We start from the raw sequence: 17,500 nt of genomic DNA, 5'->3' as shown, positions 1-17,500 counted from the left end.
CAAGAGGAAAGGAGATAAGTAAGAGGTGATGGAAGAGGAGGAATGAAAAGGAATGAGAAAATGGAGCAAAAAGATAGGGAAAGGAAGAGGAAGAGGAAGAGGAGGAGGAGGAGGAGGAGGAGGAGGAGGAGGAGGAGGAGGAGGAGGAGGAGCAAATTTCATAGCCGAGTGATCAATTATAAGTTTTAATTGATTGCTACTTATCAGCCTTGGCCACAGGTGCCGCCAGACCCACCACACCACACTCCCTCAAGTTCTGAGCTGGAGGGAAGGAAAAAGCACCAGCAGAAGTGGCCAGAGGTGGTAAATGGTGAGCCTTCTGCAGGAGCGAGAGATGAAAGAGGTATTACCAATGTGTATTGCTTGTGGCGTCTTGTCTTCCTGCGTCTCTGAATGACTTCTGTGTGTGGTATGACTGATAGACCTGTGTGTGTGTGTGTGTGTGTGTGTGTGTGTGTGTGTGTGTGTGTGTGTGTGTGTTCTTGTCTTAGTTATATATGACTTTAATTTAGAGAAGTAGCTAAAAAAAAAAAAAAGTGCGGATATCGATAAACATGAATCGTGTTTTTTTCTTTCGTCAGATTTAGAAAACCTTTATGCTTCTATCGTTGAAAATAACAATTCCTACGAAAGAGAAAGGGAGCGATGAGAAGAAAGTAAGCCTAAATGAACCACAGCCAAGTATGTTCATATAGACCCCGAAGTGAAGAGAGCGCGGCCAATATATACAGAGCACAGATATCAAACAAGGTTACTCCGCATGTTTGTTCATCCTCCGTGTTCTTCCACATCCCGTTTTCTAAAAAGGGATCAGCAGGTAAACATCGTGGCTGAATCCTTCATGCATATTTAAGGAGGCCGCAGCAGCTCCCCCACGCAACCCGAGGGGAAAACTCCATCCCCTTGACGCTGCGGTGTGCTTGACTGCCGCGTTATTAACTGCTACCACGGCTTTTGTATCCTCCATGAAAGCATTTGTTTATAATATCAGGTGAGCGCGAGAAGACAGACACACTTTACATGTCCGTTTCCTATGGTGAGGGTAGTAATACGTGCCTTTCATTATCTAACTCTTTGGCTGTTGTGTTGTGTTAACCACTTGTACCATGACGCGTTTCCCTATTCGTTCACCTTACTATTTGGTGATTTTATACAGCTTCAGAAACTCACGTGTGGATTAAAATAGTGAAGACTGTGGCTATTAGTCTTCTGACCTCCATAGGCCCTTCCTCATGCCTATAAAATGGTCTAATCGTATACAAATTTCTAGATAAAAATGTGTTACAGTATTGAAGAGGTTAATAAAATGGTTTGGTGTAAGGTCACAGTATAATCTTGAAAGACACACTGACAGCAAAAGGGGAACTAAAAACTATCGCAACCATTACCTTTTTTTTTTTTTTTTTTTTTTTTTAAGGAGAATAGTCACCTGAAACTTCTAAGACACTTTTGTCCTTCAATTTCTAATATTTGTCTCGTGAAAAAAAAATCTAATTTATTTTTTCTAAGTGCCCATTCAAGCAAGTTAACAACAGAGGAAGATTGTAATAGTGACAATTGGTTAAACATTTTAGTGCCTCGCGTTATCATCTCGTAGTAGAAGTATCGATGAGTAAGAGATTAAGGTTTCTTGTTTCATTGGCCAACGGACGAGGTCAGTCTTCTCATCTCGTTTGCAACAATATTTGATATAATAATGAGATGCAAATGTCTGATGGTGCTCGTAAATATTTGAACGATTCATATCTAATGCTCTTTCAGAACGACTGACGGTGGTGGTGTCTGCTGCTGACGGTTGGAGGCTCGTCAAAAATAGCAATAGCTCTCGCCTTTATCGGTCTTGTGGAGAGTTGTGGCCTTAATTAAACTGAAGGATCCGGGAGGCTCTACATGTAACAACTCCTTGGTATATATCAATTTATGCATCCACTTATCAATTCCGTGTACCTTGAAAAAGATAAAAAGATACTTGCGAAAATACACACACACACACACACACACACACACACACACACACACACACCACTCCAATATTTTTTCCAGATACATCACATAAGTATTAAGCGATAAAATCAAGTTGACAGCTGTATTGATTTCCTTCACTAGCTCTGCAGACTGAAGCCGAAGAATAGAACGTGTGAAAATCTGTAGATGGGGGTTTTTATGTTTAGTGATACAAATGACGCTACAAAGAGTTATAGCTATACCTACCCTCACATCACCTCCCTGCCACTGTTTAGCACCCTTACTCCTTTTAGACCCACAAATTTCCCCTGACACGCTGGCTCCACATCATCACCGCAGAACACCGTCACTACCATTCCCGGTTTCTTGTTGATTAGACTCGACAATGGTGGTGGAGGGACGGTAGACGGGGAAAGACGCATGAAGGAGAGAGAGAACTACAATGACGGCACAAAATGTGGAGGAAGAATTTTAGTGGAGCTGCATGAGTGTGGCGAGAATATTAAGGAGGAAGAAGTGGAGGCAATTCTGGGTGGAGAGTGAGGATGAGTTGAGGTTTTGGGTGTGGGCGGCGCTTGCACACGAGAGAAAAACCCTGGAAACTAGCGAGGCATGTAGGTAAGCAAAACAATGAGCCGGCTGGGCCTAGTACAGACAGAACAAGGCAAACAGAAAGGGAGGAATACCATGGAAGGCAACAAGATGTCATGTATTAAACCAGGGAAGGCAGAATGCGAGACCAGGGAAACCAATGGGTGAGGTGACAGGTGGACAAGCAGACGAATGGACGGACACAAGGCAGGTGGGCGGGAAGATGGGCGGGTTAGTGGCCGCCACGTGGCCGCCACCGCTCCATCACTCATCCCGCCGACGGCTGCCATTGGTCTGCCTCATCTCTACGTTAGCCAACCACAATGCGCCACCCCTGTTCCCCGGGTTCCCCCCTGCTTGCTAGGGGCGCACGAACACACACACACACACACACACACACACACACACACCTCCAAACTTCCAAATTACAATTCCCATTTTTTGGACACTAAATTGTTTCCCCGATTGTCTCTTCCAATCGTGGGTGTTTATCACCGAACAGCAGCAGTCTCTGGCCGCCCACTCGGAATTCTAATGCAGTTCACCTTGAATTTGTGTGTGTGTGTGTGTGTGTGTGTGTGTGTGTGTGTGTGTGTGTGTGTGTGTGTGTGTGTTACATACAACGGAAAACGTGCGTATCTCGTATGTGTTAGTAGGCCGGATGTTAAGCACGAATGCACACACACGTTTGACATTCGTTTAGTGCGTAAGTGCGGCAGGTGGATGGGGCTGGAGCACGGCAGCGGAGACAGTGGCAAGTAGCGCGAGGCGGCGGGCAGGCAGGCGGGCATAGCGGCGGGCGGCGGAAGGCGGGCGTGGGGTGAATGGCGTAGCGCGGGGTACAGAGAGCGGGTAGACAGACGTGCTGCAGGACATACGGAGCTGCAACGGACTGCTGGTGTCGGTGACTGTCGTTCTTCTCACAAAATGGGCGCCCAAAGTTTGACGGCCATCTTCCCACGCCTTGCTTGCTTGCCGCGTCTTCATCGTTGCTCTCTTGTCCGTCAACGTCCCGTCCCGGACTTGCACCACTCCCCGGACCTTTCCCACGCTCCACGCACCTTAACCTATGATCCACGCACTTCTCATACATCCCACTCATCCTTCCCACACATCGCACATTTTTTCATGGCTTGCACGCCTCTTCCACGCGCTGAGCATTTCTTCCACGCCCTGCACACACCCCCATCCCATGCGTTAATAAGCACTTCCCTCGCGTCCCATCTCACCCTTACCCGCTAACCACTCTAATCCTCCCATACTCCACGTACCCTAACGCACCTACCGCATCCTCACACACCCTACGTACCCGCCCACGCCCTCACGCCCTCCTCCACGCCCTACGCACCTTGCACTATATCACGTCCCCTCTGATGCCGCCCTCCTCAATGCCGAAGCAGGAGTCGTATTCTTCCTCACACACCTGCGCTGGAATCTTTTTTGTTCGTAGGACAGGTGAGAGAGAGAGAGAGAGAGAGAGAGAGAGAGAGAGAGAGAGAGAGAGAGAGAGAGAGAGAGAGAGAGAGAGAGAGAGAAGCCGTATCCTTATAACAATCGGCGGGAGAAGGGGTAAAAATAATGGAGCAGTCTAGCGAGGAGTTCTTTCATGTTCCTATATTCTCCTTGGTGCGTTGAGGGGCGGGGAGGGAGTGAATGGGGAAGGTGTAACAGCAGGGGGCAGCGATGGGGGGAACTGACCACCCACACGTTAGCCAGCGATTCTCACGGTCCGCGGCTCCTCGAGTGATGTGGTCAGGCAGGGGAGAGAAGCTGACTTTCCCTACAGATCTCTTCACATTTTCGTCAGCACAATCAACGCTCACAAAGAAGATGAATGTAAAATGTGTGTAGGTAATTAAGCTTAAATGTTTTTACTAAGGATTTACTGCACTCAAAGGTTAGAAATATTAGAAGTTTATTAGTAATTGGGCTATAACGTATTTACTAAAGACTTATCGTGTGTTTCTATCCCGTATTTCACTTTACTATACTTCACTGAGATATCTATCGGTCCCGAGGAAGTCAAGACTCAGAAGTGGCGATTACTAGGCACGCGTTAGAGGAAAGGGAAGACCGAGAGTGAAATACACGGACGGATTGGTCAAGCTGGCACGAGGAAACATGACGAGTGGACAGTTCATCAGAGCCACAAGGGATAGAAGAGGGTGGAACTCCATGGTTGCCCACGTCCTGGAGGTTATGGCACAGCGGTAAGGTAAGGTAAGATTAGTAAGGAATCGATCTCCCATCCAATACAAGAACATTAACTGTGCCTATCATCTACGTAAACTTCTCTGTATTTTGTCTATTATGGTTTGCATCCCACACGTCCCTTAACTTCAACTGACAGAATGATTCACTGACGCGATTTCTCCTTTGCCCTCAACGAAGATGCAGGAAATACATATTGGTAACTGATTTAGAAGGAAATCATTGTAAGACGTCAAAGCAACGGTTGTTATGGAGATCTGAGACACTCTGCTAATGATCGCTGAAATGAATAGATAAATAGAGACACAAATTCACTGACAAGATATATGCTATTGTTCAAAGGTAAAAATTGATGGACAAGAAGGTAAAAACAGTGTGAGGTAAGCCATCCCCAGCCACTTATCAAAACACTCAACCTTCCTTCCTGCTATAACGTCACAGCGGAACGTCACACCATACCGTCCTCCCTCCTCCTCCTCCTCCTCCTCCTCCTCCTCCTACTCCTCCATGAATCCCCCTTTCGTTAAGTGCACGTTTAAAAGAGCAGAGCCATCCCCCACCAAAAAAAAAAAAAAAAAAAAAGGTAAATCATTAATACATCTTTTTTTTTCGAAAGAATGAAAAATGCAAGGCCGGTTCAGTGAGGGGATGAATAAAAAGTGAGTAAAAAAAATGAAAAGAAAAAAAAAAACATGACGATTGCTTTGATGATGTCCATAAAAGAGGCGATATCAAAGTAGGATATATGAAACAAATATGAAAAAAAAATGTCAATACCGTTATGAATAGAAATGCGATCTTTTCCCCGCTTCCCCTTTTAACTCCGCTACCCTCGTGAAATTACATATATATGAGACGACGACGAAAAATTATGACTCGCCCGTTCAACAAAGCACAGTAATAATGAACAAAAAAAGAAAAAATGACGGAAAGTGTGAGAAAAACAAGAGAGAGAGAGAGAGAGAGAGAGAGAGAGAGAGAGAGAGAGAGAGAGAGAGAGAGAGAGAGAGAGAGAGAAATAAGAAAATTTAACACACCAACAAGACAAATGAGAAGGTTGGATACAAAAATGTGCGAGGACGACAGGGAGGAGGAGGAGGAGGAGGAGGAGGAGGAGGAGGAGGAGGAGGAGGAGGAGGAGGAGGAGGAGGAGGAGGAGGAGGAGGAGGAGGAGAAAAAAAAGAACGATGTCGATTGAACAGAGGCGCAGGGAGGGGGTGAGGGAGGTGAAAGCCGAGAGAGAGAGAGAGAGAGAGAGAGAGAGAGAGAGAGAGAGAGAGAGAGAGAGAGAGAGAGAGAGAGAAACAAAAACACTTGGCACAATGGGCGACCTCTAGCGGCCGATGAATAGTGGATGGCGCAATTAGGGGCGGACAATCACACTCCCAACAAAACATCCGGCCAGTCACTCGTGCACCCCCGTCAATGCCATGAATACTGCTCGAGTCCTTCTAATTACTTCGCGCGTCATCTACGTGTGTGTGTGTGTGTGTGTGTGTGTGTGTGTGTGTGTGTGTGTGTGTGTGTGTGGATGGCGGACCTAAGAGGGATGTGTGGGTGGACAGATCTGGATAACAAATCACTTTTAAGAGATGCGAAGGATGTGCTCATGTGTTTTATTTATTTTTAGAAAAGGAGTCAAGGGATATTGCTGTAGGAGGAGGAGGAGGAGGAGGAGGAGGAGGAGGAGGAGGAGGAGGAAGAAGAAGAAGAAGAAGAAGAAGAAGAAGAAGAAGAAGAAGAAGAAGAAGAAGAAGAAGAAGAAGAAGAAGAAGAAGAAGAAGAAGAAGAAGAAGAAGAAGAAGAAGAAGAAGAAGAAGAAGAAGAAGAAGAAGAAGAAGAAGAAGAAGGAGGAGGAGGAGGAGGAGGAGAACGGATACACACACTACTTCTGAAAATACGTGCATGTAAGTCTGCCCTGGCTGCCTTCGAGCTGGTACACACATGTGCGCGACTGTGTGCGAATGACCCCGACACCACGAAAGAAATGGCCAATCACTTCTGCGACACCCAATATCACGAGACGAAAATACGGCGCTGAACTTAAAGCCTCCGCCCGCATCTTGCTCACCTTCCTCCGTTCCTCTCTTCTTTTTCCTTCCTTCCCCCCTTTCCGTCTTTCCTCCATCCTTCCATCCGACTAGCATGAATGAAGGAGGGAGAAGGAGTATTATGCCGGACTAGAAAAGATGCGGGAAAGGACGGAAGGAGTGATGGAGGAGGAGAGGGAAAACAAGGAGATAACGAATGGGTTTAACAGGGAGGAGGAGGAGGAGGAAGAGGAGGAGAGGAGGAGAGGAGGAGGAGGAGGAGGAGGAGGAGGAGGAGGAGGAGGAGGAGGAGGAGGAGGAGGAGGAGGAGGAGGAGGAGGAGGCAGCAGTAGTGGTGCATCTAGGGTCCAGCGAGGAACACGTTCTACTTTAATAAGCTCCAAGTCACCTGATGAGAGAGCAAGAGAGAGAGAGAGAGAGAGAGAGAGAGAGAGAGAGAGAGAGAGAGAGAGAGAGAGAGAGAGAGAGATGATGGTGGATCTTTACTATCACGTCTCCTTCACTGTCTTTCCCTTTCTCTAGTGCCTCCGTCAACCACCACATTCCCCACCACCACCAAGAGCACACCTATATCTTACCTGTAGTAGAGAATGCAGACGACCCCGTGGAGCAGCATGTTCACCAGGTGGTACCCGAGTGGCTCCAGGCCGTGAAGCAAGTAGTTCAGACGGAAGGTGAGGACGCACAGTGGGCGGTACGACTTGTGACTCTGCTCCTGTGAGGGAAGAAGAGAGAAAGTTGTTAGTGTGACTGACAGTGAGGGAACATTAAAAAAAAAAAACATGGCTGAGTAAGAAAAACCAGTGAGTGAAGAGTTAATATGTATAAGGGTAAAGAGTAAATGAAACAAAGGATAATGTGAGTATATTTTATCATGAAGTAAAATAAAAAAAACTAAAAAAACAGTTAGTATCTATAATAGGGATAGTACGTACGTAGGTGGGCAAAGAATGGTACGCTTTGTCCAGGGAGAGTGTGTGTGACATGTAAGCAAACTGGCAATATAAGGAAAAATAACTCAAAACATTAACAATTAACAGTTAACGAGGGAAGAAATCAATAAAAGTCCAAAAGTTATGCTATACTGAAGCTGACATGAATAAAAAAAAATAAAGAAATGAAGCGTAATATTGCATAAAATATAAGTTGTTTGCCAATCGAGTTTTGGAACACCGGAATAAATTACCTGGCAGGTGTAGTCAGCGCGTTAATAATTGATGTTTACACGTGACCATAGAGGGAATTGTTATTTTAACACACGCTCACCTGCGATCAACAGGTCATATGTTATGTTTTGACGGAACATTTTGTTTCTTTTATGGAGCAGGTATGTTGTGTTGTGTAGGCAGCACCACTATAACATTTTCAGCACTGCCAACACCACTAATACTGCCATTAAACTGTACTTGTTACCACCATCACCATCATAACCTTCACTTTTATTACCATATCATCAACACTACCTTTACTCTCACTACTAACACCATAAGCGCCTTTTAATACCACCATCACCACCACCACCACCACCACCACTCCTATCACAAGCATCACCTCACTCCAACAGCATCACCAAAACACTCAATATCAAACACAATAATATTTGCATTAAAGGTGAACCAAAGACAAAATAAACAAATAAATATTACAGTACAGCTTTCAATATATTCAGCTCACAAGCATGACAAATTATTACATCAATGAAAATAAATAACATCAACTTCATAAAACTTCCATTAAGTAAGGAGATTAAATTAATGATAAACAATTTTACTGATGCTAATGTTATTAGGGGAAACTAACAGAGAAGCAGGAAAGCTTTTAACGACACGGGCGCAGATTAAAGTAAAAGACAATGGCAATATTATATAGATCCGAGACTCGTGTGCGTGATTCAGAACACTCTCTTAACGTTCCTCGTTATACATTGCACATTATATTATTTAATTAGTGGATAAAATATAATCTTTAAAAAATGGAAACACTTTCATCTTCATTTAATTTGACATAAACTTTTCATATTATTTTTTTCCTTCTTCAATATTCTAAGTTCTAAAATATATCAATTTAATATCCGTAACGGCAACGGCAGGCACGGCTGTACATAAATTCTAGCCTAATATGGAACAGTGCAGCATCGCTAAGTCTCATTTGTCTTGTTTCAGACACACGAGTAATACTGAATAGTGGGAGGGCTAAAAGGCATCCTGCCCATCCCTCCTTCCTGCATCACTCTCCGGCATCTCGTCTGCTGCTACGGAAGGGCTCGCTGGAGATCCTGTACTGCACCTCCTCCCTGCCTCTGCCTCCGCTGCTCCGCCCCGCCATCAGGAGAGCCAACCACTTTAGACAACAGCCACAATACATCGACAACCCGGCGCGTCGTAACCTGTGCGTGTCAAGAGCCTTGCGTCTGCCTCCTCTTCCCTCACCCGCGGGGCCTCATCCTTCCCCTAAATGACGCCCTAAGGGATACAACTCATTCCTCCTCAAGAGCTAACACCCACGATCCACCCAGAGGAGCAGCCACGTTCTTAGGTACATTTCTTCCAAGTAGCATTCTTTACTCAACAATCCCGGTGCAGTTTCCCATTGGGTGACTGTGCGATGCTTATTATTTTTTTTTTTTATCTTACGCGTATAAATTATGAGTCCGTTAGGATATTGAGGTAAATGTTCAGTTTGCGGTTGGTTATAATTTGCATGTGATTCTGTGGTCAATAAATGCATGTAACTGTACTGCTGTATATATCACTGTGAAGGTAATTTGTCTGGTTGTTACAAGAGAAGTCTGTCGAGAATTAAAGGGCAGCACAAGAATCATTAACCTGCACCACGACTTCGTTCCATTCGTCCTGTTTATACCCGCGATGTTTCCTTCGTCTCCATCAAGCCTGCGAGCACACCACACTATGGCGACACAACACTCCACCATTCTATTCAAAGATACTGCCAGAGAAGAAGAAAAAAAAAAGATTAACCCCCTCAATACTGGGACAAATTTTTAACTTGAGAATTGTGTACGATTAGGCCATTCTATTCACATTAGCAAGGATCTATGGAGGTCATAAGATTAATGGTCACAACCTTCACTATTTTAATCCCCACATAAGTTTCTGAAGGTGTATAAAATCACCAAATAGTACCCAGAATGAATTTGAAAACGCGACATGGTACTGAACAGGTTAACAAGGATGAGACACCTTTCATAACACGTTCCTAGAGGCTGTGTGAATATTGCACGGCTCACCAATGCTCACAGGGACAGATTCAGGGAGCTTTACACTATTTATGCCATACAGGGACTCGTGGTTTTCACAATCCACACACGGGAGTAATAGTGTCTGGCAATTGATCACAGGGAAACCACGAAAGTTATTTTAGCCTCCTTATCATGTCTTTCCTGCTTTTGGTCAATACCTTCCATGAAATAAAGTTACAGACACACCTTTTAATGTTTTCATCTTTTTTTATTTCGCTGTTCCTCCTCCCCTTCCTTTTCCAATTAGCTGTCTTTCTTTTTCTCTTCTTTGTTCTTTTCTTACCATGTTCCTCCATTTTCTCCTCTCATCTCTTCCTTTCTCTCCATTCTGTACCGGTCTGCAACTTTCTTTTCCAACTAGTTTTTTCTTTTTATCTCCTTCGTTCTTTCATTCTATTTTTATCTAGTTTCACTTTTCTATCTCTTTCTGTTTCTTCCCATTCTCTGCCAGTCATCAACTATCTTACCACACTGTTATCTCAGCAAAGGTTTGGCAACTCTAAATTTAGTAATAATACATGAAACTTTTCTATAAATAGCCACTTAACTATGGTACAATAGAGTCATTGCGATAGTTAACATGATTATCTCCCTTAGCCCACTCACGCCGTAATTGTGTCTCTTGGGATGTAATTAGTAGGTATTCTCGTTACACATCAGTGAGGAGGAATATGCTGCCCTCGTTATGACAAACACTACTGACATTATAGCGGCACACACACACACACACACACACTCTTACGAAGCTGTTTGTGACTTACTACGCTAATTGAAGAACAGAAACTTAAGCGAGTAAAGGTGAAGGACTCAACATCATCATCCTCAACATAAAATAAATAAACGTAAGAAAAAACAAATGTGATAAAGTAAGGAAAATAAAACCAGCAAATAAGCACATTCCAGTTGGCGTATCTCGTAAATGATGGCGAATGCTGTCACCGTAACGACATCAACGCGTGTCTCGTCCTCTTGATACACAGAACACTTACTCAGGCCGGGAGATATTTATTGCGGCATTAAAATGTACACAGCATACACACGTGGCATGGTCGTGCTGGAATACGAGGTCATTAGTCACGTCTGGGTGCAATATTATGAGTAACGTAATTCCTTAACGAACATGAGGCATCGCTCTATTTGTGTGTGAGGGGGAGGGAGGGGAGTGTAAATACAGCATATACACACACACACACACACACACACACACACACACACACACACTCTCTCTCTCTCTCTCTCTCTCTCTCTCTCTCTCTCTCTCTCTCTCTCTCTCTCTCTCTCTCCCAAACAGGTAAACTCGCTTCCTGCAATCCTCCTCACCAAAACACCTCCCCGCATCACTATCCCACGAGCCTCTCTGGTTTCACTGCTCGGTCTGTTTGCAGTCAGGACACTTATTATATTAGAGGGATTGTCACACAGCCGCGCGGACCCCTCCTTTGTGTGTTTCGAGGAGGTTGGAGTGCTCTGGGTGTAGATAGAATAGAATAAGTGTGTGTATGTGTGTGTGTGTGTGTGTGTGTGTGTGTGTGTGTGTGTGTGTGTGTGTGTGTGTGTGTGTGTGTGTGTGTGTGTGTGTGTGTGTGTAGGGAAGAAGGAATAAGAAAGAGAGAGGGAATAAAAAGATAAGAAAGGTTGGGAAAAGGGGCAGTGGTGGGCAACGGTAGGCGGGGCATGATAATAATGGTGATGGGAGTCAGTGAACGGAATGGAAGAGAGAGAGAGAGAGAGAGAGAGAGAGAGAGAGAGAGAGAGAGAGAGAGAGAGAGAGAGAGAGAGAGAGAGAGAGAGAGAGAGAGAGAGAGAGAGACGTGACGTGGAGCATAAGCAAGTAGGACATCAAACAAGTAACTTATGTGCTTTTCAAAACGATTAAAAAAAAAACAGTAATAAAACAAAATACATAAATAAAAAAGAGAAAAGAAAAAATAATTAATACATGAACTGACTCACTCCAAACAAAATTTCTTATATATTGTGAACATTTCCCTTTTTTTTTTTTTTTTCTCTTCATTCGTTCTTCTGTAATAAATTTCATGATACTGGCTCTTCTTATGTATCAAGTGTACATTACAACAAATTCTTACCCTCTCTCTCTCTCTCTCTCTCTCTCTCTCTCTCACACACACACACACACACACACACACACACAAAGAGAAAAAAATCATCTCCCATTTCCCTATTCTCCACATCCATCTCCACCCCTACCTTCCTACGTTCCACCCCTGCCCCACCCACCCCCCCTCTCAGTCTCTCCAGGGCACAGGCGTTCGTGCGTGTCAATATAATCTTAATAAGTCTCAGGTTACCTCGCCAGATCAAGTGACCCTCCCTCGTCTACCACTCTTGGAAACACCACTTTTTATATATTTTTTTTTTATTTTTCACCAAAAAGATAAAATATTTCTCTTTACATTCATTCCTCCCTGCACTCCATCTGTTTCCTACACGCACCTGTCCCTCTCTCTCTCTCTCTCTCTCTCTCTTTTATTATTTTTTTCTATTGTCTTTTTTTTCATCTCCGTTATTCTATTTTCATTTGTTGGTCGATTCCAGAGAGTGTGTTTGCCCAGAGCTTGACTTGTAGCTTACTATCTCTTGCACTTTTTTCGTCTATCTCTTCATTTTTTTTTTTTTTATTATTAAATCTAGTATCCATATAAATTTTCGTTTCTTTGCTTTGTAGATATTTATTTCAGTAGCATCTCTTTTTTACTTTTTAAACTGACTTGTTTCTTCTTTTTTTTATTATTCTACTTTATTATCTAACGTATTACTCTTCTTATTTCTTATCTATCAGTTTTCCTTCCATTATTTATCACAGTAACCCATTAATTTATTGTTTTTATATATCTGGTTTTCTTGCATTATTTATCACAGTAACCCATTAACTTATTTTTTTATATATATCTGGTTTTCTTCCATTATTTAGCACAGTAACCCATTAATTGATTTTTTTTATGAATCTGGTTTTCTTCCATTATTTACCACAGTAACCCACTAACTTAATTTTTTTTATACATCTGTTTCTCTTATATTATTTATCACAGTAACCCATTAACTTATTTTTTATATATCTGGTTTTCTTCTATTATTTATCACAGTAACCCATTAAATTGATTTTTTTTATATATCTGGTTTTCTTCCATTAATTATCACAGTAACCCATTAACTTAATTTTTTTTATACATCTGTTTCTCTTCCATTATTTATTACAGTAACCAATTAACTTATTGTTCTTATCTATCAGTTTTCCTTCCATTATTTATCACAATAACCCATTAACTTGATTTTTTTTATATATATATCTGGTTTTCTTCTATTATTTATCACAGTAACCCATTAACTTATTTTTTCATCTATTTGGTTTTCTTCCATTACTTACCACAGTAACCCATTAACTTATTTTTTCATCTATTTGGTTTTCTTCCATTACTTATCACAGTAACCCATTAACTTATATAGAATTTTTATGTTTTATTTTCAAGACGTTTTTCCAATGTGTTCTATATCAAAAATGGAAATACGTCCATCCTTTCGCTTTTTTATTTTTTATTTATTTAATACGTGTCAGTTAATGTTACAAGCACCACTCCATGTTTTAGGATAAAAAATAAATAATAATGAAAATAAAAATGAATAAATATATACATGAATTACACATGAATTACACTGAATGATTGCAGATACAACTAGAACGGATGGGTGAATGAATATGAATGACTGAAATGAATGTGCGAAAGTGACACAAATTAGCGTGAGCAACTGAAGAAAATAATAATAATAATAATAAAAAAAACTAACAAACAGGAAAACATAACAACAATAAAAAAAGAAGCAAATTTGAAGTGAAGAAAAGAAAAAAAACAATAAAGGAAAGGGAGATTGAGAAATAAATGAACAAACTGATACGAGAGAGAGAGAGAGAGAGAGAGAGAGAGAGAGAGAGAGAGAGAGAGAGAGAGAGAGAGAGAGAGAGAGAGAGAGAGAGAGAGAGAGTTAGTTTACAAAGAAATCGACGGAAGAGGCTAGCAATAAAACAAGCACAAGCATACAGTTACACAATCTGCTGTCCTCCCATTCTCTCACATATCTCGTATTCAGAAACACTGCTCTCTCACTACTGCAATTTTCCTGGACCACAGAGACAACTTGCCTTATTTTCAAGACAGCTTCTCCTTTCAATCAACCAAAAATCTTACAAATCCATCAACAGAACCATAAAAATAATCTTATCCACTTGATGCGCTTCCATATTCATTCTGGTTACTATTTGGTGATTTTATACACCTTTAGAAACTCATGTGGGGGAACAAAATAATGAAAACTGTGCCCATTAATCTGCTCACCTCCAAAGACCCATCCTAATGTAAATAAAATGGTCTAATCGTACACAAATCTCAAGGTAAAAATGTGTCCCAGTACTGAAGGGGTTAAAAACACGATTATCTTCAATTAAAGCCTTTGGAAAGTAGTGATGGTGAGAGATTAAAGGGTTTCCCACCGTTGCAACTTATATTCCCCTCTCTCTCTCTCTTTCTCTGTCTTCCTTATTCTTATCATCCTCCTCCTCCTCTTCCTCTTCCTCGTCCAAATGCTAAATCTTACTTTTCCTTCTTCCTCTTCCTTTTCCTTCTTCTCCTCATCTATTTTTTTTCTGTCTGTATCATCTTTCGTCTTTTTTTTTTTCCTCGTTCCATTCTCTTCCGCTTTATTTGCCTTTCCTCCTTTTTCTTGTCATTATCTGATTTTTGCCTTTTTTTCTTATCATAATATATCATTTTCGTCATTTTCGTCTCTCTCTCTCTCTCTCTGCCATAACACCCTCATACTCCACTTCTTCATTCCCTTTCTCCTTCTTTCCCTCTTTTCTCTTATCATTTTTCCTCTCAATTCATATTCCTTCCCTCCTTCTTCTTCCTCTCAGCACCTTCTCCTCCTAATCCTGTTTCTGACCCGTCTTCTTCCATCTCTTCCTTTTATAAATCGCTTCCTCTTCTAAAGCTTTTCCCCGAGAATAACTTACCGAAAATGAGCTCCAATCCACACGCTTAATAGGCTTCCCGTTACCTTGCCTTACCTGCGTGAGGATTCAACTCAGGGAGACGAGAGAGACGAGATAGGAGGAGGAGGAGGAATACAAAGGAATACAAAGGAAGACAAACAGGAACAGACCCTTAGGTCCTTACTAGGCTGTTTGTGAAGACTATCTACTAACTACCAGTGGTAGAGATAGGACAGCAAAGCAGAGGAGGAGGAGGAGGAGGAGGAGGAGGAGGAGGAGGAGGAGGAGGAGGAGGAGGAGGAGGAGGAGGAGGAGGAAGAAGAAGAAGAAGAAGAAGAAGAAGAAGAAGAAGAAGAAGAAGAAGAAGAAGAAGAAGAAGAAGAAGAAGAAGAAGAAGAAGAAGAAGAAGAAGAAGAAGAAGAAGAAGAAGAAGAAGAAGAAGAAGAAGAAGAAGAAGAAGAAGAAGAAGAAGAAGAAGAAGACGTTGTTGAAGAGGAAAAGGAAGAAGAGGAGGAGGAGGAGATAATAAGAAAAAGAAAAGAAAAGAACTTTAGCGAAATGCATAGCGAGAGAGAGAGAGAGAGAGAGAGAGAGAGAGAGAGAGAGAGAGAGAGAGAGAGAGAGAGAGAGAGAGAGAGAGAGAGAGAGAGAGAGAATATGAACATGGAATAAGGAAATGGAACTGAACGAGAGGAAAGAGGAGAGGAAGGGAAAGAATGGGAATAATGATAAAAGGAGAGAGAGAAAAGAGAGAAGAGAAGGGTGGGAAGAGAAGAATATGAATAAGGAAGGAAAAAATGAACTTCGCGAATGTATGGAGAGGAGAAACACGAGGAAGGAAGAATATGGTAGGAGGGAAAATAAGACACCAGAAGAAATAGAGGAAGAGGAAAATGGCGATAAGAAAGAAAGTAGGAATATCGAGAGAGAAAAAATGGACCTAACATAATGTAGAAAGTAATAAGGAATAAGTAACGAGACAGAGAGAGAGAGAGAGAGAGAGAGAGAGAGAGAGAGAGAGAGAGAGAGAGAGAGAGAGAGAGAGAGAGAGAGAGAGAGAGAGAGAGAGAGAGAGAATGATAATCCCACAGAAGAAGAAGAAGAAGAAGAAGAAGAAGAAGAAGAAGAAGAAGAAGAAGAAGAAGAAGAAGAAGAAGAAGGAGGAGGAGGAGGAGGAGGAGGAGGAGGAGGAGGAGGAGGAGGAGGAGGAGAGGAGAAGAATGAGGAGGAGGAGGAAGGGAGAAGAAGAAGAATGAGGAGAAGGAGGGGGAAGGGAGAAGAAAAAGACGAAGGAGAAGGGAGGAGGAGGAGGAGGAGGAGGAGGAGGAGGAGGAGGAGGAGGAGGAGGAGGAAAACGCAGACTCACACCCACGACACTTCCTTCACCACCACACAATCTTTGCTTTGGCTCTCTTCTCTTACCATGCCACTCCACCTCACTCCCTCTCTCTCTCTGTTCCCCGTCAAGCCTCCCGTCCCGTGTGGCCCATCCCGTCCCGTCCCACCCGCATCAGCCAGCCCCGCCCGTCACCGACACAGCCATCCGTCCCGCCGTTATCAGTTCATCTCACTTCTATATTACCCTTAAAGGTGTCATAAATCGCCCTGACTCGTCCCCGCGACCACCCACCTTTTCCTTCCTCCACAGCCCACAGCACACACACACGCACACGCATATACAAACACACACACACACACACACACACACACACACACACACACACACACACACACACACACACACACACACACACACACACGTACATTCAGATGCGGTGGAGTGATGTACAGTTACTCAGGTGACAGGTGAGTGACGGTCCGCTCTGCCTCCCGCGTACAGGTGGACGAAGTGATATTAACTAGGGCTAATTAGTTGTCAGGTAAGATCACGTGTTGCTAATTACCCGACGCACAACATTAATCAGGTGATGAGTAATTAGGTGACGCTCTACTACGGATACAATGCTTGCTTGCCACTTATTGGACACAGATAATGAGCTGTTGGCGTATAATTAGGAAAAGCGATTACAGGTACTTTGATGCGTGTTAACGTTGTAGCCGCGTCACTTACCCTAAAATTGGTCAAAGCAACATTAACGGAGAGGTGTCTTGATGAGAGTTATTTAATTAACACATCATTTGCCTTTTAATTTAATGGATTCTCTTAATTAGCACCAACACCATCATCGCAACAACATTACTTATATACCTTATTATCAACTACTGCACTACAATGACCATTATCATATCGCTACTATTACCAGCCACCTCTTCATTATCACCAGTATTAACAAAACTTGCTCCTTTGCTCCTTTGTTGAGTGTGTCTGTTACCACCACCACCACCATCTCCTCCTCTTCCTCCTCCACTTGCATTCTCACGCGCCCCTTGTTTTTGTGCGTACCATCATTACATTAT

At 42.7% G+C, this 17,500-nt stretch overlaps 1 protein-coding gene across 2 annotated transcripts in view; it reads right to left on the bottom strand.

Moving 5' to 3' along the window:
- The window catches only part of LOC123505070 (protein O-mannosyl-transferase Tmtc3-like), a 1,048,098-nt gene that overhangs the window by 121,407 nt on the left and 909,191 nt on the right, over positions 1-17,500 (bottom strand). For both annotated transcript variants that reach the window (XM_045256101.1, XM_045256102.1), the window contains one exon: positions 7,397-7,533. In XM_045256101.1, coding sequence (XP_045112036.1) covers positions 7,397-7,533 — 137 coding nt within the window. The remainder of the gene's footprint in view (positions 1-7,396; positions 7,534-17,500) is intronic.

The sequence above is a fragment of the Portunus trituberculatus genome, chromosome 17, assembly GCF_017591435.1.
Source record: "Portunus trituberculatus isolate SZX2019 chromosome 17, ASM1759143v1, whole genome shotgun sequence".
Lineage (NCBI taxonomy): Eukaryota > Metazoa > Arthropoda > Malacostraca > Decapoda > Portunidae > Portunus > Portunus trituberculatus.
The sequence above is the reverse complement of the archived record's forward strand: the minus strand, read 5'-3'. Positions and strand labels throughout refer to the sequence as shown.